The sequence below is a fragment of the Anthonomus grandis genome, chromosome 7 (assembly GCF_022605725.1).
Source record: "Anthonomus grandis grandis chromosome 7, icAntGran1.3, whole genome shotgun sequence".
NCBI lineage: Eukaryota > Metazoa > Arthropoda > Insecta > Coleoptera > Curculionidae > Anthonomus > Anthonomus grandis.
In genome coordinates this window covers 34,512,904-34,538,779 of record NC_065552.1, presented here as the reverse complement: position 1 = coordinate 34,538,779, position 25,876 = coordinate 34,512,904, and the positions used below count along the sequence as shown (strand labels likewise).

Genomic DNA, 25,876 nt, shown 5'->3' with positions numbered 1-25,876 from the left:
TCAATTTAAGTCTAAAGACCAATAAATTTCCTGACAAGTGGAAAAAGGCTAAAGTATTAAATACATGTATTTAAGCGAAAAGGTGACAAAACATTATTTAATAACTATCGCCCCATGGAATTATTATCAATACAATAACGTTTCATGAAAGCAGAAGCTACAGTATGCAATTTAATGCAAATAACCCGAAAATATTACCCAAAATCGGGTCTGTTATTGGCTGATAGCAATCACGTGGTTCCAACGGATCCGTAAGTATCAATGTGGATTTAGGCTAAGTCGACGTGGTCAGACGAATGTCGTTTATACAAATATTGAAAAAGCATTTGAGTACCTTTACTCCAATAAAGTACGTTTAAAAAACGCATATAGAGTTCAAAAACGGTAATATTGTTTATAATTTAAAGCATAATCATTATAATTAAATATTTATCATGTAAATAAATATTTTTTGACGACGCCACTGGTAAAGATTCCTTGTATCGGTAGACTCAACAATGCAATCGAACGGCGTTGCGATGTTGTTGTTATTTTCTCTAATATACGTTATCTATATTTCATATTAAATGTTCATTCGATTCGATTCTCAGCAGTTGTACGAGACGGTTGTGTCTTCGCTCGTCGGCTCCGCTGGTTTTGATAATGTGTATTGTTTAATTTCTTCTGTTTTTGACCCTACATTATCGCGAAGTCAAAGTACTTGTGGTGCGTAAACTTCCGGTTTTAATCAGTAGTTCGCGTTATTGTTTTTGTTTTAAAATAATTATTCGTTTGAAAAAATCATTGACTTTTCACAACAGTTAGTAAACTTGAACTTGAACTTTTTACATCGTCTAGTTCGCGCCACGCGTGTGTTTTTCCAAAATAAATAGTTCCTGTTTCCTATTTTACAAGCAGTTCCTGTCCACCAGACTGTTTTTTATTATTGACGTTATTATTTTATGATAGCCGAGTATAAGTCCGATTCCTGCCAGAAGAACATCTTGGAAAAAGAAAAATATAAAGTTCGCTATAGTGAAGAGTGCCGACGAAGTTTTTGTATGTGATGTACGGGCCTGGACAAAACAACTACCAAGGCCTTATACAACCAAAAATACAACAACGTAAGGCTTTTCTGCTCTTTATGCGATTCCCCGAATATGAAATACCTTCATGAAAAAGTCATCCAACTACAAAATTCGCAACTTCCCTTGGAAGTTTAGGAAGCGTTTGGGACATGTTTAAAAAAAAAAATAATGACCTTTTTCCCGTGGTGAATAAAGTTTATGAAATTCTAACCGATCACGACTCCAAATGGAAAGAGCTTTACCAAAAAGTGAATGACATTCACAATCTGCTCTCAAGCAACAGATCTGAGAGTGGGCAAGAGTGATTATTCTACTCCATTCGGGACATGAAACAGGACATATTTAATATTTCCCCGCTTCTAATGGGTAATCATGAGGAGCCTGTAAACATACTGATTCAGGACCCTTCAAAGGAGGAATTAATAAGGGAAATCGGGGACTTACGAAAAAGCGTAAATCAAATGGCTGGCAAATTGGAAAGAATTGAAAAAATAGACTTTAAAGAAAAAATCTGTTATTAATTATGCTGCACCTAAAATCAAAACTTCGACACAGACTGATAAAAGTCCTTAAATGTCTACATCATCAAAAACTCAGAAAACCTCTTCAAAACAAATACCCAATGATGAATGGCAGAATTGTTGTAGAAAACATACCTGCCTACTATACTATGAGTCAGCTTGCACACTACATTAAGATTAAACTTGGCACCAACGGCTTTATTCGATGTTTTCCTATGCTTAAGGATGGATACAGTTTACCCTCTAGTTTTAAAGTCGGTGTGCAAAACAAGGATCTCCTGAAACGACTTAAAGAGACATACATGTGGCCTGCTGGTACTGTAATAGATGGCCATAAAGCACATCCCTCCCAGCATATAGCCTTACCGCCAACTCCAATGTCCATTGCTGCCCGAGCAGCCTCCGATAACATTTCAAAGCAAGAAAAGCTGCTTAAGATCAACTCAGATAGGGAAGCCATAGCTGCTGGTAAGTCCTTAAGCCGGTGAAGCCGTCAACATCAAGATTATGGAGAAAGCCAATAACGATAGTGGTGGGCTCCATCTCGACCCAATGATCCCACCAATAGTACGGCTCTCTCGTAAATCTGACATGGAAAATGATGGTTACTTGTTGGCTAGACTGAGAGATCTTTTACTCCTTAAATTTCTCAGACTTTACCTGGCACATTACATGATCAACCAACGAGTACATGTTTTGATGGACAAACCAACACCAGCATTAAACTAATGCTTGCTGCTGAGGGACTGCCGACCGATCTGGTCTCGCTACGAAAGCTGTACATCCGGTTCCACGAGGCCTATCGTATCGGATCCACGGAAGTTGAAGAGGACCTTTCTGCCTTTGGGACCTATTTTTCGTCGCAGAAGCTTTTGCGGCTCCAAAAAATTAGGGAAAGCCAAAATAATTATTTTTCTAGTGGTTCGCCATCTAGAAAAAATTTTTAGATAACCTGACGCGACTAGTGGTTGATAGTAAACTTAGTATTTTTCTTTTAAATATTCAGTCCTTAAGATATAAAACTAACGATCTATTTTTATTGCTAGAAGAACTAAATTTCCCTGAAATAGTTACTATTACTGAACATTGGTTAAGTACTGATGAACCCATATATGTTGAAAATTACAACATCATAGCTAGATACAATAGAACAAACATAACGCATGGAGGCACATTGATAATGTTCACTAACAGTAGTGACAAAGTTTGATAACTTATTATCTGAAAAATTGTTTAAATTTTCCATTGTTTATAATAATTCACATGATCTCTACATTGTTTGTCTATATAGAATACCCGACTCTGATATACAAAGTTTTAGCCAGAAACTACTAAGCTTGCTAGAATCCATGCCCTTAAAAAGCAAACTAATTTTATGTGGCGACCTTAATATTGACTATTCCAGTGTATGTGCTGCCCAAGAATCACTCCAGTCTATGTTCGAGTCAATGGGCTTGATAATGCACATAGATTCACCCACCAGAATAACTAAAAATAGCTCCACCACCATCGATTACGTAGTATCATCCTTTGCTCCAGAACTCTTAAATTGTACTGTTTTCAGTTCGGGCTTTTCAGATCATGAAGCTATTTATTTTAATTAACCAGCTTCTCTTTGGATTCAATTAGCAATAGCACTTTGCGTAAATTAGGCCGTGTTTATAACAAAAATTATTTTCTAAATTTGAAGAATCATTGTCTAACGGAAAACTGGAACTATCTTTCAAATAATGTCGATGATGAGTTGTCTAGATTCTTAAATTCGCTATCAGATATTGCAAATATATCGTTTCCTCTAAGGCCAATTAAAACTAAAAAACAAAAGCCCTAATCCTCCAAAGGTCTTCGTGTATCTGCAAAAAACATGCGCTCACTTTCCTACCTAAAAAAGTTCTCAGAATCTATTGCTTTTCATAATTACGTCAAGCAGTATAGGAAAACTTATCTTAAAACAATTAAGGCTGCAAAAGAAATCTATTACAGTGGGAGGCTGGCAAAATCTGCCAATGTAGCTAATGAAACATGGTCTATTGTTAACCAACTAAGAAATAAGTCTACCTCAACTAGCACTATCTCTACATCACCCGAGGACCTAAACAATTACTTTGTAAACGTGGCAAAAAATCTAATGGCCACCATATAACACCTTCTGATGATCCTCTGTCATGTCTCTCTAATGAAAATTTGCACAATTTATTTTTTACGCCAGTATCATTTACAGAACTTCAAAATACAATTAACGAAATAAAAAACAAATCATCAGCTGGTACAGATGGGCTTACTCTTAAAATGTTTTTAAATATGCCTGATTGTACTCTAATCCATTTAGTAGACCTAATTAACATGTCATTTCAAAATGGGGTCTTTCCAAACTGCCTTAAAACCGCAATAATCATTCCATTACATAAAGTAGGAGATAAAGATCAAGCCTCAAACTATCGTTCAATTGCACTTCTTCCAACCCTCTCAAAGATCATAGAACGCCTGGCTAAAAAAAGGTTTTTGTCATTTTTGTTTAAATATAATATCTTAACCCCTTATCAGTTTGGATTTCTGAGCAAAAAATGCACCAAGGATGTTATGTTCTCCCTATTTAACAGCGTTTATTCAAATATCAACAAAAATGACTTAACAGCAACAATTTTCTGTGACTTTTTAAAGGCTTTCGATTGCGTAAACCACATCATTTTAATTAACAAATTGCAGCACTATGGATTCAGAGGTATATCCTTCAATGCTTTAAGTCAAATTTGTGCGACAGAAGTCAACTTGTAAAGGTCGATACGTCCAGATCTTCTTGTAAACCAATTGAATGTGGGGTACCTCAAGGTTCCGTTTTGGGTCCTATGCTCTTTCTGCTGTTTATAAATGACCTGGCCAGCCTGAACATAAGCGGAAAAATCTGTCTTTTTGCTGATGATACAAGCTTCACTTGGAGCAATCCGAATGCAATGGCACTACAAACAACAATTTCCAACGACTTGGTCTTCATTAAATCGTGGTGCGATTCCAATCTTTTATGCCTAAATCTCTCAAAAACTAAAGTCTTATCATGTAAAACGACCATTTCTCCATCCATATGTTAAGTCTGTCAAGTTCTTGGGTCTTGTTGTGGACGGCTCTTGGAAATGGGATTTGCACATAGATACGTTATCTAAAAAACTAAGCTCGGCATGTTTTGCCATAAGATCAATCTCAAGAGAATTAGGCTTTTTCACGGCCAAAACAGTTTATTATGCTCTTTTTGAGTCACATCTTCGTTACGCGCTTCCATTCTAGGGTACATGCTGCAAGACCTAATTTGAGCGTATATTTAAACTTCAAAAGAGAGCGCTTCGCTAGTTATTAGGACTTGATAGTAGAGCTCACTACCAAGTAAATTTTATAAAATATAAAATCCTTACTCTCGTTATTTATATTTGAATCTATCTGCCTTAGCCGCATATTTTATACGGTGCTGGGGAGGCGTCATCTAGACGCCGCAACACGCCCAATTCTGCTGCTGTGCTGCGGAGCGTACAAAACAACGCCTAACGCAGCGATTCAAGCTACGACAGATAGACCACACCCAAATTTAGTGGACGTACAAGTACCAACGGATATACAGGACAGTGTAGAAGTATGGGTGGATGTCTGTAATGGACAAAGAAACAGCGGTCTGGGCCTGGTAGTGTATCGAAATGGGCACAGAGTCAGTGAAACCGGGGTAACGCTTACAAAAATGAATAATAGTAAAAAGGCAGAAATGCTGGCAATACTAAAAGGCATAACGCTGGGAAAACAACAAGGGCAACACATTATAATACACACGGACTGCAAAAGTGCGACAGAGACAAACCTAAATAACAGACCAAGAGACAAACTCACCGCACACTTAGTGAAACAAATACTGGAACTAAGAAAAGATGGCAGGTATGCACAAATAAAGTCGACAAGAAGAACAAACCAGAAAATAAAAGAAGCGCTTAACATAGCAAGAAGATACGCGGCAAGAAATATTGTAAATGACCCGTATGAGCAGTACAACTACAAGACCCGAGAGGAAAGACGGATACAAAGATCTAATCAAGTAATAACGTCTTGGCCAACATATTGGAACAATACCGACAAAGGAAGAACAACGTATAATCTATGCAAGACAATAGGTTACGAACAGATCAGCCTGTCCAGCAAAGCCACACAATTAGTAACTGGACACGGAAACTTCAAAGGATATCTGGCTAGATTCAAACTAAAAGATACAGAGGGACACTGCTATTGCGATGTTAACGCAGCAGAAACTAGTGAACATATAATGTATACCTGCTAAAACGACCTAAGTATACAAACGAGACAAACGATAACAGAGAACTACGGCGATCTACGAATACAACTTAGACAAGACAATGTTAAAACAAACTTGACAAACAGACAAAAGATTGAGTTCTGGGCAGAAAGCGTGGATAGGGACAGCGATCCCAGCATGCAGTAATACACACAATATAAGTGTAAGTAGAAATAGGTCCTTTAGTATTAATTAATCAATCATTAAATGTATTACTATAAATAGAACATAAGCAGAATTAGTAAATAAGAATTACTGTGAGCATTACGCAAAACCGAATTTGTAAATCTAAATGTAAAAGATGAAATAAAGAAAAAGAAAAGAAACAGGCTCTCTTTCCTCGCTAATTTTAGGGAGGCGTGAATGATGACAGCGTTCTTTCGCTGGAACTGGTCACGCTTCAGGCGGAGGTTGGTGGGTTGCCTTGGCGGTGTTTTCGATAGTATGGTGGGTGGCTATTTACAGCCACAAAGGATTTTCACTGCTTCATACCGAAAGGTAGCTAAGTAATAACATAAGAATGCCTTATCCGCAAACATGTGTTGCAGATTCCAGAAACACCATCCCACAGCTATTCACTAAGGAACGTTGATCATAATCATCATCTGCCAATTCCACGGTCGGAATTAGTAAAGAACTCTATAGTTTATGCAGCAATAAAAATGCACAACCATCTGCCTTCTGTAATAAAATCGATGACTACTTTTAGTTGTTTTCGCAATGCCCTAAAATCTTTACTACTGCAAAAAGGCCTATATACAGTAGAAGACTTTTTTAATATTTCCTTTTAAAGCACACACACAGGCGTTATTAGCTACCTATTATTTGCAAAATGTTTGCCTGCTTTTTATTGTATGTTTTTTTTTTAGACTAAGGTTTTTGACAATTTTATCACATATAATTGTGTGTATATTTGTATATAAAAATTATTTTATTTATGTATTTCGACCGAATTGTACAATTTGATAATTTGTACAGTATTTTTGTTTTGTTATGTACCTATTTACTTTGTGTGTATTTTGTCTGAGTATTTTTTTTATGTTATATTTGTATTTTTTTCCCTTTAGCTTTGTCGATAAAATGTAAATTTTCTGACAATAAAACATTTGATTTGATTTGATTTTATTTGACTCCTTTATAGAGCATGTTATTATTGCTTGTTTGCTAGCATTGTTTTATATTGACACAAAAAACTTTTAAAGTTAACATTAAGCTGCTTCTCCTTGGTTAATTATGTGTATGAGTGAATTTTTATTTTAACGTTTTTGTGGATAATATTGTTCACGATTTTGTTCCTGAAAGGCTTTAAACGTTGCCCTTAAATCGCTATATTTTCTTATCTTCCCTTCCCCTTATATTTTCTTTCATATCCTGATCCTCTTCCCATGCTCCCGTTAGGTATGTTCTTTCTTTTTTTAGTAGAATATTTATTATTAAATTTTTAATTTATTGTCTTTTTTTATTGTTTTTTTTTGGCCTCAACAGAATTCAGGGAGCCTTTTGTGTAAGGGATATCTCTGTAAATCTGCATATTATGGCTTGTTGGTCACCTTGCATTATTAGCTTTTTTATTTAGTTACAAATTCTTTGATTTTTTTTTGTTATTGGTAAATGATGAAATACTCAATATTTAGTGGAATTTTGTAATATCTGAAATTTTGTAAAAGTTAATACACCTACCTATTAGTATTCTTTATGCTTAATTGCTGCAATTTCTTGGTGACTAATAAACGTCTTATTATTATTATTATTAATATTATAATGTATTAAAAAAACAGTAGTATTGTTAAAAAAAATTACAATATTATAAAGTGTTTTTTTGCCATTTCTAAATAAGCATTTGGCATCATTGCATCAGAGATGTTGCAAGCAAACAAACTGCCCATAGTCCCACGGCAAAAACCCGTCAAAGTACCGTTTTTAAATAGGAAATACTCAAAAAAAGTAATTATCCATGAAATATAATACGCATCTAAAAAATACATAAACTAAAGTTAAATACTTACGATTAACGGTACATGGTAAAACAAATAGCAAACGATCAAAACAGGATGCATGGTCTCCAATCCGGTTCTCCTAACCTCCACCTCTGCAGCCTCTTGTTGCTGTTGCTGCTGCTTCAATAAACACGGTCTCCTCGAGTTGGTAGAACTAACCGTAGTTGAGTTATTTGAGAGAACGTCACTGTTATTAAAATGGTTTTTAGTCCACGTGTCTTTGTTGCAAAAGTTGTTATTTTCATTTCTGTGAATCGTGTAAGTGTCATAAAAATGTCGGTTGTCGTTAACATTCGAGTTAATGCCGTGGAAATTGTTGCTTAGCTCGCTCAAGTCCGAGTTGCTTTTTTTAATGTAATCAAACCTCTCTTTTTTAATTTTGTAATAATAATTACAGATGATGATAAATGATATGAGAGATATCGAAGCTAAGAAGACGTGTAATACTATGATAAAAACATTAAATTTTATATCGAGTTCAAATGGTAAAAAGCTACAGGGACTAGGGCTTAAGTTTTCTGCAAAAACGGTATCGATGCCATATTTTTTTTGAGCTAAAATTGCTGCTACACCCACGCACGCGCATAAAGTAGTCAAGCAAAACAAATGATAAATGATATGCGTCGATGTTAAAAAAGTACGTAAACTCTGGTTTTTTCGATGGAGTTTCGCGGAAAATAAGCCGATCACAGCTATCGATGTCAAACTTGACGCCTGAAAAGTGTGTATGGAATTAAAAATCCACGTAACTACTCCGCAGTAATCAGTGTCAAAGTCATTATGAGTAAAAATTATAGCAAGCGTGTAAGCTAGTATGGTTAAGTTCCTGAGAATGCTTAACACGAGAACCGATATAATCGGTATATCGTAGGCTCCCCACTTTTTGCGGTTTTTATGGAAGATGACCACCGTCCAGCATAGAAGAATGATGATGATAGGGAGGGCTAATATTGATGCTACTTGTTCTGTGGTGTACTGGATCATGTTGGTCGCGAGAAATCTGAAAAAAAACTGTAGTTTATTATTTATGTTTGAGGTATAACAAAAAAAAACTAAAGAAGTTATAATATGGCAAGCTTAACTTTAAAAATGAGAAGTAGATGAGAATTTTTATTTACATATTTCGCGTAGAAAAATACAATAATTATATTCCTTTCAAGCAGTTTCTCAACAATTTTTCAGATATCTGAATACCGCAAATATTACAAAATCATTAACTTATTAGAATGTCACTTGGATCACATGAATCACTTCGCTATAAGAGTAATTATAATTTACGCATAACCTATTGCGAACGTATACCTATATTTAAATACACAGACTAATGCAATCAAAGCAATGCAGCCGGCTGCTTTACAATTAGTTACATTAAAAAAATCGGAAGTAGAGTGTACTCATATATGTACACATATGCTACACCTGAATGCGTCCGCATGTAGCCATACGGAACCAGGTGCTATACTTTATTGTATTGCTTGTTATACGTTAAAAAAAGGTGGGCGATATATCATAATTTTTAGTTGTATGTAATTTTGTATTGTAGAAATTAACAGGATTTTGTTCGGCAATTTTTAAAATGATGATTTTGGAAAACTAAAACGAAAAGACAATGAAGACTTTTTCATCAGCTTTCTACTGGACATAGATCTGCGTGAGTTTTTCATTCTGTCGGTCTTGGGCAATTCTAAGACAATCCTTACCAACTCTCTCCCTGATGTAATCTGTCCATCTTCTCTGTGGTTTTAATATGTTTCTCTTTGTTTCTCTAGGCTGCCACTCTACCTTTCTCTTTTTCCATCTCTCCATATCTTGTCTCGCTATGTGACCCGCCCAGATCCATTTTAACTCGTCGTCTCTCTTGATTATATCAACGCTTCTAGTCTTCCTCCTTATATCTTGATTTCTTATCTTATCACTCTATTGCTCTCTGAGTTACTCTTAGCTGACTCGCACTGCATTGGTTTAGTGACATTGTCTCTAGACCAAATGTCGCCACAGGAAAACGCACATATCGTGCACTTTTCTTTTTAAGTTTATTGGGATATCTGGATTTCTGAGAGTGTGTCTCACTTTGCCGAAAGCAATCCAAGAAAGCCGTATGCGTCTGGTTATTTTAGGCTTCTGGTTCTCCTTCCCCAGCTTAACAACCTGTCCGGGGTAGATATATTTGGTAACATTCTCAATAATCTGGTTATCTAGAATGATCTGAATGTTGACTAAGATCATTACTTTCATTTTGTTAGTATTTATGTGTAGGCATGTGCTCTTAAGGTGCGTCCAGACCGGGCGTGACGAACCGCGCAAAACGTTTTGCAACGTTGCATTGCATTCAGTGTGGACATGAAAGTGCGTATACAACAAAAAAGATAGATAATAATTAATGGTAAGTTAAATATTCAGCAAGCAAAGCCTCGAAATTCGAAAAAGAACCCGTCGAGAAAAATATTGGCTTTCGATGCCTGCCGAAACCGTAACGATACTAAAAGTTGGAATTCAGTTTTCTCAAAAGCAAAACACATTTATCTAACCCAATACGTGCTTCAAAGGCCATTTAACTGAGCCCCTGTGAAACACGTGTCTTCGGTCATAAATTAATAGACAAGGGATCACAAGACCGTCCGTTATACCCTCAATAAAATCATAAACTTGCACCTTTGAAGAGGATTGGGAAAAACATGTGCATTGCATCTTAAACTGAAATTTCTCTTATTCTATGAAATGTCACACAAATTGTTTCCTAAAACTATTTACTGGCTCTAACAGTGCGCACTATCGAACTTCTTTGCGCGTGTTCGTTTTTATTCCGCCAGTTGTCGGTACATCAAAAGAAAACGCGTCTTAGCGCGGTTAGTTTGGACGAATCCACACTGACTCTGTTTTTGGTAATCGTGTGATAAAAGAATGTGGACTCGAACGAAAAAATTTTTTAATAGATCGCTTCCACTATATTTTTTTCGACTCTGAAATAGCCTTCTGGTCCGCCAGCGTCGTCTTTTCTTTTTTTTTTTGGGCTTTCTTAACATGATCACATATTAAAATTAATGCAGTGGCGGCAAAAAAAAAATCCAAACAACTAATCGCCAGGGGTTGGAACACTGACGAACAACTGTTTGTTGCAGAGCGGAGCAGCCGGTTTGGACGTTTCTCGTGCAAAGACCAAATTATGTTCGCTAACGTTGCCGCAACGTTCACAAATGCTCAGCGCGGTTCGGCGCGCCTGGTCTCAACGCACCTTAAGAAGCTTCGTTCAACTGTTGCAGCATTTTTTCCAGTTCATTCGACCTATTTGAAATTATAGTAGGGGAGCCCAAGCAAGGATTTTGCACGTTACTCGAGCGCATCAGAAAATCATATAGGAAGAAATAGATAATATTATTATATATTAAATATTATATTATTATTATAATAATAATATTATATATTAATTATTATTTATTAATAATACACTATAATGTACCCCTACTATAGGATCCTTACTATAGAGGCGTGCGTTGACAGCAATCCGTCAGATTAAAAAAAAAAAAGCTATCGTTAGAAAAACTCGAGCGCATCAGATTAAGATATGATAAGTACATGAAGAAAAGTATATATTTCAATAATCTGACAATTTGAGCGTGACGTAAGGAAATGGGCGAGTCACAGTTGAGTTTTTTTTTTATTTTGAAGGAAATCCTTTAAGAATTACGGAAAAAATATTATCTGACGATTTTCATGGGGCGATGTAGCTACTAGTAAAACCTAGTAAAACCAAACTAGTAAAACCTACTAGTAAAACCATAAATATAGCGTGGAGCGTACAGCTACTGAGATTCGTATTTTGCACTTCGCGTCTCTCTTTCCTACTTATACTTTTTCTATCTTTTACTCTCTCGTGCCAACCCCACTCTATCGTCTAACGCCATGATACCATTTCAGCTGATCACCATAGTACGCGTTTGAAGCTCCGATTTGTTTGTTGTGCCAAAACGATTATGTTAATTTAATGCAATAGGTTTTATATGTATTACAATAATGAGTGTTCTTGAACATTTACAATGATATAAGTGTAAAAGGTGTATTATGTGGAGAAAAAACTTGGTTTGATTTTTTAGTGTGGTTGTTGGTAACTAACGAACAATAAAAATAAATCTAAAACCATAGCAAGATAACGTCATAGCACCTGACATTTTAGGAGATAGATTAGATTTACATTCAGGTACGTTTCCTTTTAATAGGACAAGATAAATAAAAAAGTGTAAAGTTTATAAACATATTTACTTACAGAAACACGAGATGACGAAGAAATTTACCAAGTGTAAACCAACTTTGTAGAGGAATCCAGTGAGGATTAATATTAAGACAGTTAGCTTAAATATTTTTCTATCTAGTTTTTATTAATAAATGCTAGAATTATACAAATAACTGTATATTGTTTAATTACATCCAGTAATAAAAAAAATATTTTTTTTTTCTAATTGTCAGATTAACAATGTTCTTTCATATAATTGTCAGATTATCGTTTAGGACGACCAGGACATCTGATGCGCTTGAGAGTATTTCAATCGGTCAGGATTTTTGGTCTTGTCCAAATCGCCAGACATTTGAATATGACTTTTTTTGAGTTGGTGCTCGAATAACTTTTTTTTCTTTTCTTTTTCTCACCTCTTTCTACGACAACGTTCCGCTCACTACACGTCAAATTAATATCTCTTGATTATCAGAAAGGCATAGCGCGGATACACAATGAATGTCTCATTAAAATGACAAACTTAACATAAACCTTTTTTCATTTTAAGACCTTTAAGTCATCAAGCAAATAGTAAATGGCTCAGAAACTTCCAGTTAATTTTAAAGCCATTCTTATTTCTTGAAGAGATCCTCAAGCGCTTAGGTAAACAACTTCGGTGATATTGTGTTTCCTTGTGGCACTTCTGGATTCAATTCACTTTTATCTTTTTTCATATTTTCATCAATTTTGGCATGCGTTATTGCTTTCCCATAGATATTTTCTATAATAATGCTACATCTTATGACCATTCTGGCATTATTCAATGGGTTTAAGAAGGACCATGTTTTTATTGAATCAAATGCTTTGTAGTCCACAGTGCCAGACATGTGGGGATATTGTATTCGGTAATTTTTTCTATTAGGGTATGTAATGTCTGTAAATGGTCAATTGTGCTTCGGAAACCTGCCTGCTCTACCTCGATGATAAAAGTCTAGTTTTCTCAAGTCTGGTATTTCGCTGTCTTTTAGGTATTTATTAAGCAACATTTAAATAGTCTGTACCAGTTTCTATTTCCTGCAAGTTTAAGCGTGTTCACTGTGACGCGATCTTCTCTGGGCATTTTCCTTTCTTCATTTTTTATAAAGCCATTTTCGTCTCTTTGATTTAAGGATATTTCTGGTATATCTTCTGGGCCTGCGTTGCACACTAGGGTATATTGACGGACAACTTCCATATTAGGTATCACAGACGAATATAGTTCATAGTAGAATCTCTCTAATCTCAATAACTTCCGTAATCTGTTTCTGAAACTGTTGAATCGTCTTTTTCCATTGCACAGTCGGGACTGAAGGACTCTCATATTACTGTTTCTGTCTAATGTACCTTGAATGATTTTGGTCCTGTATAGTTTCAGATATTTGTGAATATGGTCTGTCCCATCATTTGAATTGTTGATTCGCTGAGTCTTTTATCTATTTCTTTTTTTATTTAGTGCATACATTTTTTGTCGCTGCATGTACAGATAATGTAATTCTCCATACCTTCTCTGGATCTTTTTCTGTGAAGCTTTCTGCAATTGTAATGACTAATGATCATGAGTCAAAGCACTATGCGATAATTGCATTTTAGGTAATATCCAATCACTAAAGTTCAAGTGGATAAAATCAATAACTGAGCAAATTTTTACTGTTAAAGTCTTGATTTGGAAGGATTGTAAATTGGCCTATTTAAGTTAGCTTAGTGAGAATTGACAGTAATTTTAAACTAGCTAAAGAAAGGAAATTCGTGGATTTACTACATGGTCATTGATTGATCTATAGCAATGTTATTTGTAGAGATCCTTCCCACTTCTTCGTCAAACGGATATTGGCTGCTTCAAATTTTGCTACTTATCTCTGATAATTATCCTATCCTCCTCTTTTATCACAAATCTGTGTTTGTTAAAAGGCTTTTTCCTTTCTAACTAAATGAAGACCTATTAGAAATAAATGCTAAATGCTGTAATTTGTAAAAGATCGAACTGTAAATTTGCCAAAACTTTTCCACACAATAAACAATTCCTCACAAATAAGTATATACTTACAAATAAACAAAAAATCCTACGAGTTGCCCTCGTTGGCAGTTTGTTAGGAATGTGTTTTTTTTGTTAATATACTAAAGCTAACTAATTATAACTGGCATTTGGACATTTAGCATAATATCCTTCCGGTCAGGTATTAATCTTACAATAAAAAGTTCTAAATTCAAACACAAAACAATAACGTCGAAATTCGAAATTTAGTTTTACATTTTGGAAAACAGTTACTATTATGTTTATTGAGGTCGAGTTTAGTGTATTTGAGACTCATTTTTTTTTTTATATTCAGTATAAAACATCAAACTACACAATATATAGCTTATATTCCTTAGGTTAAAAAAAAGTCGATTTTAAGCAACTTTTCAAGCGGAGCAAATGACATTAAAATTTGGTATCTGGATATGTTTTAATGAATATTTCTTAACGTGAAAATAATTACAAGGAAACATATTTTAGATTTATTTATAGGTAAATATAATTTTTAAACGAAAATTGAGAAAAAAAATCTAAGCTGGTGATTTTTAGAAATATGAATTAATAAATTACGTAATATTCTGACATTCTTTTCAAGAAATTATTTTGCATAATAATTAATATATTTGCAGGATTCCTATAATTTTAGAATTATCATCTTTCATCATCGAGCAAACATCTTGAAATGTACGGTAGTCAACAAGCAACGTTCAAGTTTCCCCTGTCTTTCTTAAAATCCCAAATATATAAACATATCACGATTTATATTAGAAAAAATATAATCACTTGATAAACACCGGATGTTATAAGTACATAACACAGATTGGTACTTTACGTAAGCAGATTTTAAAAAGTTGCAACACATTTAACAGGCGCTTCCTACAGTCTATAATTGTCATTGGAGATAAGGCCCAATCTAATATACACAACCCAATTTTCTCTATTATAGTTGCAATTTTTTCCTAAACCCCGTTTCCTTAGAAGAAATCTATAGGATCCCTCTACAGGTATGCAGGAAAACCTTAAGTGGACCAAATAAAATCCTCTGCTTTATTTTAAGGTATGTGGTAAATATATTATCATTATTATCATCAGCAACCTACCAAAAACCGCCAAAATCATTCCAATTTTTAAAAAGCCGACGAATTTTAAAATAATTACTGTCCCATCTCAAACATGCCTGTCTTTTCGAAAATATTTAAAAAATGTATGTATACTTGTTTGACAATACCTTGAAAAACATAATTTGCTGGTCAACATGTCAACATGGGTTCTTAAAAGGACAATCTAATGAAACTGCACCCAAAGCTTGAATCATATTTATTATCAGCTTGATATGAAATGGTTTACTGTTGGGATTTATTATGATCCAGAAGTTACATCATGTCAAATTAATATAAATGATAAATCAATGACAAAACATTCTAAATAAAAAAAAATTAAACACATGCAACATTACAATATAGTGAGTGAAGAACTTAAGCAGTATGCGTAGATGGTTGCTTAAAACCATTGAACCATTAAATAGCCAGTAGCCAATGCCATCTATGCACACTCTGAGCAAGGGAATGGGTACTAACGGTTTATAAGTTTCGCCATTTTATGCATAAAAAGAAATATTGAAATTATTATATATTAAATTATTCTAACATAACAATGACATGTTACACAGTTTTACGATTCTGTAGCCTTCAACAAATAATCAATGAACCGACGAGATATTATCAAATGAATGCCACTCATCAATTTTATGTTCAAAGTTTGACTATATAGGTAACATCGGTGTCGATGCTGCCCTTAATATCTCGGATTACTTTTTAATAAAAGGTGACTGCTATGTTTGTTTAAAAGTCTTTAAGAAATGCTATGGTAAATAGAACTGACTTAATAAAATAAAATTAATATACTGTGGGACTACTTTTACAATGAATACCAAATAATGATTTCTGTAAAACATCAAAATTATTTGGCAAGAAGGTCTTTTTAGATCAAGTTTTGTGAGTTCAGTGATATCTCATATGAATGTTTAAAACGATTTTCTTAATTCAACAATTCCACAAACTTTTGAAATAAAATGATAAAAATTCATTTATGCTCATCTATTAGCCTTGCACTATATTTCAGAGCGTTATCTTTTTACATTTTAAAAATCACTGCTGCTAGAAGTAGCAACAGTATTCAATCAGTTTTCTTCTTCAGACCGCTTAAGAAACCGTTAAGAATGAAAAATGCCGCAGTGAAAGTGAAATCGGTACAAAGCAAACGGTAAACTTACAGGCTTGGGTGCATTACATTTAAGTTTGCCTTTTAGCTGTATTGACTAAGATTATTCATTGTAAACTGTCTTATTCGAACGTAATTTTACTGCTGCATTTTACTTATATATAATGTTTTTCATGTAGATTGATTTATCACATATTTAATATTGCGTAAGTTTTTTTAGGTAAGTCAAAGGATTCAAAACAGAATACAGGGAGAAGTTCTCCACACAACGTTCTTTATGGAGCTTAGAGGAAAGTTTGAATGATAATAGTTAAAAACAAAAAGAAGCTCGTAAACGAATACATCCAGATTAGAAACTTTTTAACAAAATAATAGCCACGTTCAGCATACTAGTAGCGTTGATTGAATACTAGGTATTCCATATTCCATTCCCATATTCTCAATCAATGCTAGTAGTGTAATGGGATTTTTTGTCCCGGGGGTTTGTAGGTCAAAGAAACCACTAATGATGAAAAATCTCACTTTATTCACTTTAGTTTTAACACCTTTTAATAATAAAACATAATTAATATAAACTGCTAGTCAAGAAACAGGGCAATTGTAACGTTACTAAATCGGAGAGTCAAAGGCGCCACATTTCTTTGTTAAATGATAAATGCAGTAATAATCATAGGAATAATCCCAGAAGACATGTAGGTTTTAAAGAATGTTATCAATTTCCACAAATAAAGTAAATATTTAGGGCGCCCGATGTTCTAACAGAACAAACTATAGTAAAGGTAGCGCTCGTTCGGCTATAATAGGGTGGCACAACAATATTACCGTGCAAATGTTTAAAAAGGGACAAAAGGCCGATCCAAAGAACTACAGAGGCATAATATTGCTTTACACTACTATGAAACTGCTCCCCAGTAACAACAAATGCCCTGTTTATTGTAAGACATGTAAAAGAGCAGGCAATCGAATTCAGCTTTTCTGCTTATGTGTATTGTATTGACCTAATAAAATCATTTGACAATGTCCAGCAAGAAATAAATACTTCATTTTTTAAAAAGGTGCCGACGTTCAGACGTCTTTTTTAAGGCCGTTTACTGTGAAGAAGCTTTTTGGTCGATTCCATATATACTAATGGCAACAGAACAATATAGAGGGTCTTCGAAAAATAGACGAAGATATTTCAATGGGTGATTTCTTATAAAAAATATAAGAAAAAGTTTCTATAAACATAGGTCTGGAAATGCACAGTTTTCAAGATACAGGGTGATAAATTTTTTTTAAATATTAATTTTTTTAAATAAATTAAAAAAAACACAAAATTTAAGTGAAAAATTAAGAAGATGTTCTTAAATAAATGTGAAAACGTTCAAAACACTTTTTTATAAAAAAAACTAACAAACATGTTTGAACCTCCTATTATTGGCAATTATTGCAACGAATTCTTTTTACTCAATGATTTTTACAAACGTATTTATGGCAGTTATCACATATAAGTGACTGTTTATTATCATTGCGTGGACAAATAGAACACCTTGCACGCTTAGGTAGTCTTTCCCCATGTTCATTTCTGCCTGGACCTATCTCTGGAATCTGACCAATTCGATGAATAAGCGCTTTTAATTCCCTGGGAATATTTTCCATTTGAGATCGGCGAATTAATTGGTTATGTATTAGATCTCTTCCTAAGGTAACTAGAAACTTTTGGTGTGTCATTTCAGCCTCTGGATGAGCATTATTATATAAAATACTTCAATTTACAGCGGTAATATCCATCATTTAAAACCAAATTGCTTGCGGCCATCTTCTAGTGCGTCTACCAACTTTATAATGTACACACGTCTGATCTAATACATCTACCCCCACTTTGGTAATATTATAAAAATCTATTATGTCTGGAAGCTTATTTTCTCTGTCCAAAATTCTATCATTATGATGAAAACTTGATATAAGACTATCTGCTCGATTTTTTACTGGAATATAAGATAGCAAAGTCACGTCTCTTGTAAATCCGAAAATCGAAGAATAAACCGGTCGCTGCTTATTTGGCAAAAATTCCTTTGGTAGGTCCCTTTTGTTTTTTCGGATAGTACCGACATAGGTAAGTTTTCAGCGTTGTAGCTCTTCGACAAGCTCTAAAGAAGAAAACCGGTTATCCCCAGTAACATTTCGGTTAGAATTTTTTATCGGATCAACTAAAGAAAGAACATTGAGGGTGGGTATGGCTAGCTTCTTAGGATTCTGCATTTGAGTGTCTTTTCCGGTATAAACAAAGGCGTTTACTAAATAATGCGTCCGAGCATCACAGAGACACATAGTTTTGATTCCGTATTTTTCCGGCTTACTTTTGATAAACATTCGAAATCTACAATTACCGCGAAAACCAATCAACATTTCATCCACAGTTACATATTCCCCACATGAATAATTTGTATAATAATTATTCACGAAGCGATAAAATATATCAGAAATATGGGCTAGCTTGTCTCCGGCTTCAATGCGCTGACTTCTGGTGTCTGGATCATCAAATCTCAAAGCTGTGAGGAGAAAATTAAATCTTTTTGCAGTCATTACGGAACGAAATATATCACGACCCGTGCCATCAGTTGCGAAAAGGGAATTAATATCTTCGTTGTTCGACTTGAATACGCCTGCCAAGAAGAGGAGACCAAAAAATACCAACATTTCGGTTTCGTCAACATGATTCAAAAATTGGCAGGATAAGGCATTGTGCCCATAACTAGCTTGTAAGCTCGTTATTTTTTGTGGCTGAATTTGGTTTGTTAACTCGTGCTAGTCCAGAAAGTCCTGGTAGATACGAAACAATATTGCTTGCACGAGCACGGCTTGTGGCAGGAGCTTTTGTTGACCATTTTTTTCTATTTTTCCCATAATAGTAGCTTCTTACGCCAATTTCACTCATCATCACTACTATCTTCCAAAATATCTGGTTTAATATCCAAATTTATTTCATCTGGCAAATTACCAACACCCGGTGCAGAATCACTATCGCTTGCAGAAATATATTCATTAACGATAGTCTCGGCATCAGAAATGTCGCTGACAAAAAAGTGTTAGCAAGCTGTTCTAACTCGTGCTCTGTTGGTGGTCCCTTTCTATCCTTTAAAGAAGCCATTACATTAAAAAATTAGAAAACCCAAAAAATTATGTTTATCGTATGGCGGGGTCAATTTTGACCCATTTAATTCACAGACCTTAGCTAAACGAAAACTCAAACGCGACTGCCACGCAGAAATATTCTACTCAGTACGGCCGAGGAATACATGGAAGGCAGTGTTGCCAATTGTAATAGTTTTTCTTTAATAAAATTTTTTATTTTGGATGGGGTCAAAATTGACTCACCATACCAGTGAAGGGTTAATATGGGTGGTTCGTTTTGAAATAAAAGCACTGGATAAGTCCTGTATTAGACCGGTACTAACCTATGGTATTAAGACTAGAGCTGACATGAATAAGACAAGGAGCATCTACAGAAAGAAGGTAAGAAACAGCGAAATAAGAGAGGCATGGTCCTTGCCTGGCCTCCATCTTGGCGGAGGGTAAGCAAGGGGTTTCTTCTCACAACATTAAGAAACAAGTTTTCAACAAATAAACATGCGCACTAGAGCAAAGTACGTTCTGACAGAAACTTCCGATCGGTTTCAAACCAAATACAAATTTCTCAATCAACACAAATTTCTGATCGTCATCTGATAGTCAGAGTTGTTTTCGAATTTATTTTAAGCAAAGTGTCAAATAATTCGTGTAACTACGATTAAGTCAACTACGATCTTCTGACTATGAAGATAACCTCTAAATTATTGTTTGTGTTTTGCTGTTTTGTATAATACTTGATATTCGCTTGGAAATTGTATGTTTTTTTGGATATATTTTTTATTCTATTAGTTATTTTTCTTGCTCTTCTTCTTTTAAATTGAAGTCCACTCGACCCGTGTATGATGTTATCACAGACGGTTTTAAATCGATCCAAAGGTTGTAATTATTTACGCATGCGCATTAAAAATAGTTTGGAAACAGTTTCACTATTGTTAGAAATCAACTTGTTGGAAATTTGCGATGAGAACAAACCTATATTGAGATGGGGGAAAAAAATAAGATATTGACGTAATCAGATTGACCAAAAGAATTAGAAGAGCCTAGCATATATCGCTAAAGACGAAAAACCAGCGGGCCGATGACCGGTGGTAGAAAGATCACCCAATCTTAAAATAACAGTTGAACAAACCGAATAAAATAAATAACTAATCTAAGGCAACCGCCGTTTAATAATTTCATTCGACCACAGTCGTTATGGGTTTGGCAATAGTATATACGATCAAGGCTAGCCATGATTCTTTCTTTCTGCAACGGTGCCCCATGATGGTTCCGCAATCCGACAAAACAATTGTTGCCAACACACCACACAAGACAGGAATCATACCCGGCCACCCGTGATCATATTCGAACAATATTGCATTGTTTCCGAATAATAATTATTATTGGCCGGTTATTGTCAGAATCATGTCAGCTAAGCGACTGCTTTTTAATGTAGTCATCTTTGTTTAATATTGTATGGTGGTTTTACCGTTGCAACAAGCCTTCGTATGAAGATAATCTCGTACTAAGTTTTTATTTTTAAATGTGAAATTTACTATACTCAATCCTCCTTAAGAGTTCTCCAGGTACTAGGTTCTTGCACAATAGTTGTTGCCATTCAATATTTTAAACAAAATTAATACATCAGAAATCTAGTAGTAATATTGAACTTTTAAATGATTAAATTGTAATCTATTTTATAGTTGTTGTTATTGTATATGTCAATATTTGCTCTGTACGCTAGGGATCTCAGGAAAGCTTTCTGCACAAATGCTATAAATATGGCACAAGTAGTATCTAGACCAGACCACCGATGCATACTTAAGCAAAGAGCCAGTAAAAACCATTTGCATGCTTCTTGATGTTATAAAAATTTAAGAATTCTTAAACCTTAGGTTTATTTTGCGTCCTGACTGGGCTATATACAAGGTGTTTATTCATTTATTGTCATTAGTTACTATGTATATGTGTTTTTGTTTATTATACGTATGATACGTCTTAGAATGATATATTTTGCCAACTAACAATATATTCTTAAAAAATACTAAAAAAGTATTTTTTAAGTAGCACTTGTTATATAGTGCACTGACCTATGATTGCATATCATAAAATAGCGAAATGTTTATTCGCAATAAGTAAATTATCATTAGAATATGGAATGGTTTAAAAAGTCAACGTGCCATTTATTTTTGTTTACTACTTTATTGCCCTAAAGAGAACAGTTACGTCTTACACCTATGCATACTGCATATTTATTTAAAAGAATTTAAATAATTTAACTACCTTGATATGTTTTATTTAAATATTCATTTTTTTAAGCGGCATTAATATTGTATTGAAAATAACAGTTTTTACAGCAGGTGCCTATTAGCTCTAGTAAAGTAGTTAGTATTATGCTATATCCAAATACTCCTAATAATGCTCCATGTTTACTTACTTTCATCTGTCAACTTTCGATCTCTCACTAATTAATTATTTATTATTCGTAATAAATACTTAGATTTTCTTTCCTAAACTAGATCTTTATTCTATTCAGCAACAAGCGGAGCAGATGAATTAAGAGAGAAAAGGTGCCACTAGTTATAACAGTGAAAGAGGCCTAAACCCTTAAAAAGTAAAAAAATTAGCAAACACTGTTGAAATTGTAATTAATTCCCCATTAAGGGTGAAATACCTGAGGAGTGGCTGAAGTCATAAAATTCATGAAAGAATTAAAAGCCAGTTCAAATCTGGAAGAAATTCACCTACGAAACATTTTCCACCTTAAGGTTCTGCACATTACGGACATGTTCAGAATCTCAGGAATCGGTGGTATATAACTTTCTTTATGATTAAAGTTAATCGTGTAGATGTTTCTGCAGTTGCGGTTTTTTGATGATTTTTTTTTTAGGTTTATATAATTTAAGTAGCTGTAGTTATTCATACTGGTTTATGGAAAAGACCACACTTTACCATTTCATTAACATTAGATCTTATTATGGAGGCATAGTTAGGAGCCGATGAGATATAATCTCTCACTCACCCATTGTTTTATTACCACTAACTTCAAATTGTTTGGGTTAAAACATATTATGCAATTAGTGACTTTTTCTATTGCATTGAACTTGAGAGCAACGATTTTCAACCATATTTGTATTGCACTCCATCTCATTGTAGATCTTCACCCGGAAGCCTTTGAATCTACACCATCTATAGGCAAAAAAGGGATCAATTAGAATTAAATCCCTAAAACAACGATATTGTCTCTCTTAATTGTAGTTGTTGTCCACCCTTCCTTCCTTTGTACCTCAGAAGCACCAGAGAAATTTGAAACAAGGTGTGAAGTGCTAGGGCACAAGGGTTACATATTCCCATTTACGAGTCATCTTAATCATAGGTTTTTTTTTAATCAAATACCAATCTAGCAGTCGTGTGGCACTGAGTTTGAGTCTCAGACTTGGCATGGTCGTTTGTGAGTGTCTACTAATCCTAAAAAATTATTGACAATTTATTTTATTTATTTACGAATTACTAATATAATTATTTGCCATTATGACTGTCAAACATGGCGCGCAATTCAAATTTTGCATTCTTGCTGAAACATCCTCTATTAGCGTCAATAAAGTAAGAAACTTATTATAAATTTATTTCAATGGGTCACTAAATACATCGGTCATCCTCCAGTAAATTTATTCAAAAATTAATAATCCGACATGTTTCGGACATATAACATGTCCATCATCAGGGATAACAAATTAATGGGGTTTCGTCAATACATCTTATAGATATAGTGCCTCCGACAAGGTCAAAAGGTTAAAACGTATTAAGATACATGAGAATGGGACCAAACCTAAATCTACAAAAAAAAATTAAAAAATAAATTAAAAATTTTTTTTTTTTTACCTTAAAGTCAACTTTTTTTTTTTTAATGGTGAAAACTAGTCCCACTCTGATAGCCATAACTCAGCTGCATCGCTGACTTCGGCAATGCGGTTTGCGGCTAGTTATAGCGAAAGGATAAGGGTACACGCCAGTATACTCGGCTTCATCCAACTAGTTGAGAAACAAAAAATATGGCTATCAGAAGATGACCTATTTATAATGAATGAATTATCTCAAAATTCAACGGTTTTCGAAATATTTACATTTAAATAACAAGAAAACAAATAAGTACGGCTATTTACAAATTAAGGTAAAATCGAGGATAAAAATAATGTTATAAACACTGCCAATTGTTTCTATTTCCATGGTTGTACTTGTAAAGAATCTCCATTTTCGAATGTCACTGTCAGTTCGAAAATTAATAGTTTTTATCAGAATAAATTATGGCTAATTTAAGGGAAACCCAACGAATTGAAATTTTGATAATCCTAGGGTACGGGGACCGAGTGCGCACACAAAAAGAAGTAAGTGAACTGTTTAATGCCAAATACCCAAACCATCCTATTTCTCAGTCAACAGTTAGTAAAATAGAGCACAAATTCATAACTTCAGGTCATGTTAGAGATTTGCCAAGATCAGCTCGTCCAAAAATTTCTGAAGAAACAAAATTAAACGTTCTCCGTCGAAGAAAATCCGAACAATGCCACTTCATAAATTTCAGTTGATAATAATATAGCCAGAACGTCAGTAAGACGCATCTTAAAAGCAAATGAATACCACCCTTATAAAATTAGACTAATACACGAATTAAATGAGGACGATCCTGATCGAAGAAACCAACTTTGCGAGCAAATGATGAACATTTGCAATAATAACCGTCAGTTTGTGTTTTGTTTTCGGATGAAGCAACTTTTTGTTCAAACGGTGTCGTAAATCGGCAAAATTGTCGGTACTGGCCAGTGTCAAATCCACACTGGGCAACTGAGGCTCATACACAGTACCGTAAATCTATTAATGTTTGAGCTGGTATCGTGAAAAATAAAGTAATAGGGCCATACTTTTTCGAAGAGAACTTAACAGGACAACGCTATTTGAATTTTCTTCAAGAAGATCTTATTCCTGCTTTGGCTGCCCTATACTCAGACGAACAAGACCCTGCTGTCCCGACAGATAATTTGTGATTTCAGCAAGATGGAGCACTGCCACATTTCATTCCCGATGTCCGTAATTACTTGGATACCGTGTTCCCAGGAAGATGGGAATAGGACGAAGAGGAATCCATAAAACCTGCAAAATCATTTCAAAAAAAGGGCAAAAGTAAGTGGCCAAAGTTACTTTAGGTGACAGAGGCCAAACCGCCACAGCACACGGTAAATGCAATTGGAAATTATATTCCACCTTTCTTCGGTTTTCCGCATGTTCGTAAACAAGACTCGTAAGAGTCTTAGACAAAGTTCGTAAATATGACAAATGGAGCACTACAAGAATCCAGAGTTGTGACTCATCTAGTGGCTAGATGTTTAGTGACAACTTCGAACTTTACCTTTCGAATTTTATAAACTTCGTAAAATGTAGCCCAGATAAAAAGGTTATATTAATATTAGAAAACCACAGCAGTCATTTATCTTGCAGAGGTCAAGATATTTGCAGTTTTGCTAACAATGCGACCACATACAAGCTATCGGTTTCAACCGTTGGCAGATATCGACTTTCAAACATGTTTTAACCAAACTTGTGATGATTTTTTGGTTCAAAGTCTTGGACAAACAATTTCATTAAAAAATAATGCAGAGCTTATTGGTATCCGTTACCAAAGACCCCTTCGATTTACACTTGTTTACTGACTATTACTTTCTCCCGTCAAGGGTTATCGATCACCACAAACGGACATCCGATGCAACTCCAGTACTTTCTGACAACAGAACTCCATTACTTTCTGATGACTCAACTCCAAAACCTTCAGCTGATAATAGGGAATGCACCACGGAACCCTCTTGCTGTTATTAGACTCCCGAAGAAATAAGAGCACATCTCCAGTCTTCATTAAGAAAAAAACCAACATCAAGAAGAAAATCTGCAAACATAAAAGTTCTAAACATGAGCCATCGTGTATGGTTTATAGATAGATAATGCCTCTATTGAAAAAATGTAATTTTTAACGGATATAAATAGTAATTATAGAATGAGCAAAGAAATAACTAACATTATTTTTGGCCTAAGTATGTAGGGGTTAACAGATTTGATTTTAAAAAACATAAGGATTTTTTTAAATAATTTATGTAATGTACTAGAAAGAGGAGGTAATTTTTTATGAATAATTCCAATAAAAAATTTTATTCTAATAGAGTGGCCGGCCAGGTCACCAGACCTAAATCTCTGCGACTATTTTCTATGGGGGGTACCTGAAAAGTAAAGTTTATATTGAGAAGCCAAACAACGTAGAAGATATGAAAAATAGAATTAGATATGAAATTAGACGTATATCACCCGAAATAATTAATAAGTATTTTACATGACTTTGTAAACCGTCTTGCTT

The 25,876-nt window shown here is 34.4% G+C and overlaps 1 protein-coding gene across 1 annotated transcript in view; it reads right to left on the bottom strand.

Annotated features, from left to right (window-relative positions):
* LOC126738256 (uncharacterized) overlaps nucleotides 1-25,876 on the bottom strand; it is a 97,487-nt gene that overhangs the window by 57,889 nt on the left and 13,722 nt on the right. The window contains exon 2 of the mRNA XM_050443497.1: nucleotides 7,919-8,909. Coding sequence (XP_050299454.1) covers nucleotides 7,919-8,893 — 975 coding nt within the window. The 5' untranslated portion in view covers nucleotides 8,894-8,909. The remainder of the gene's footprint in view (nucleotides 1-7,918; nucleotides 8,910-25,876) is intronic.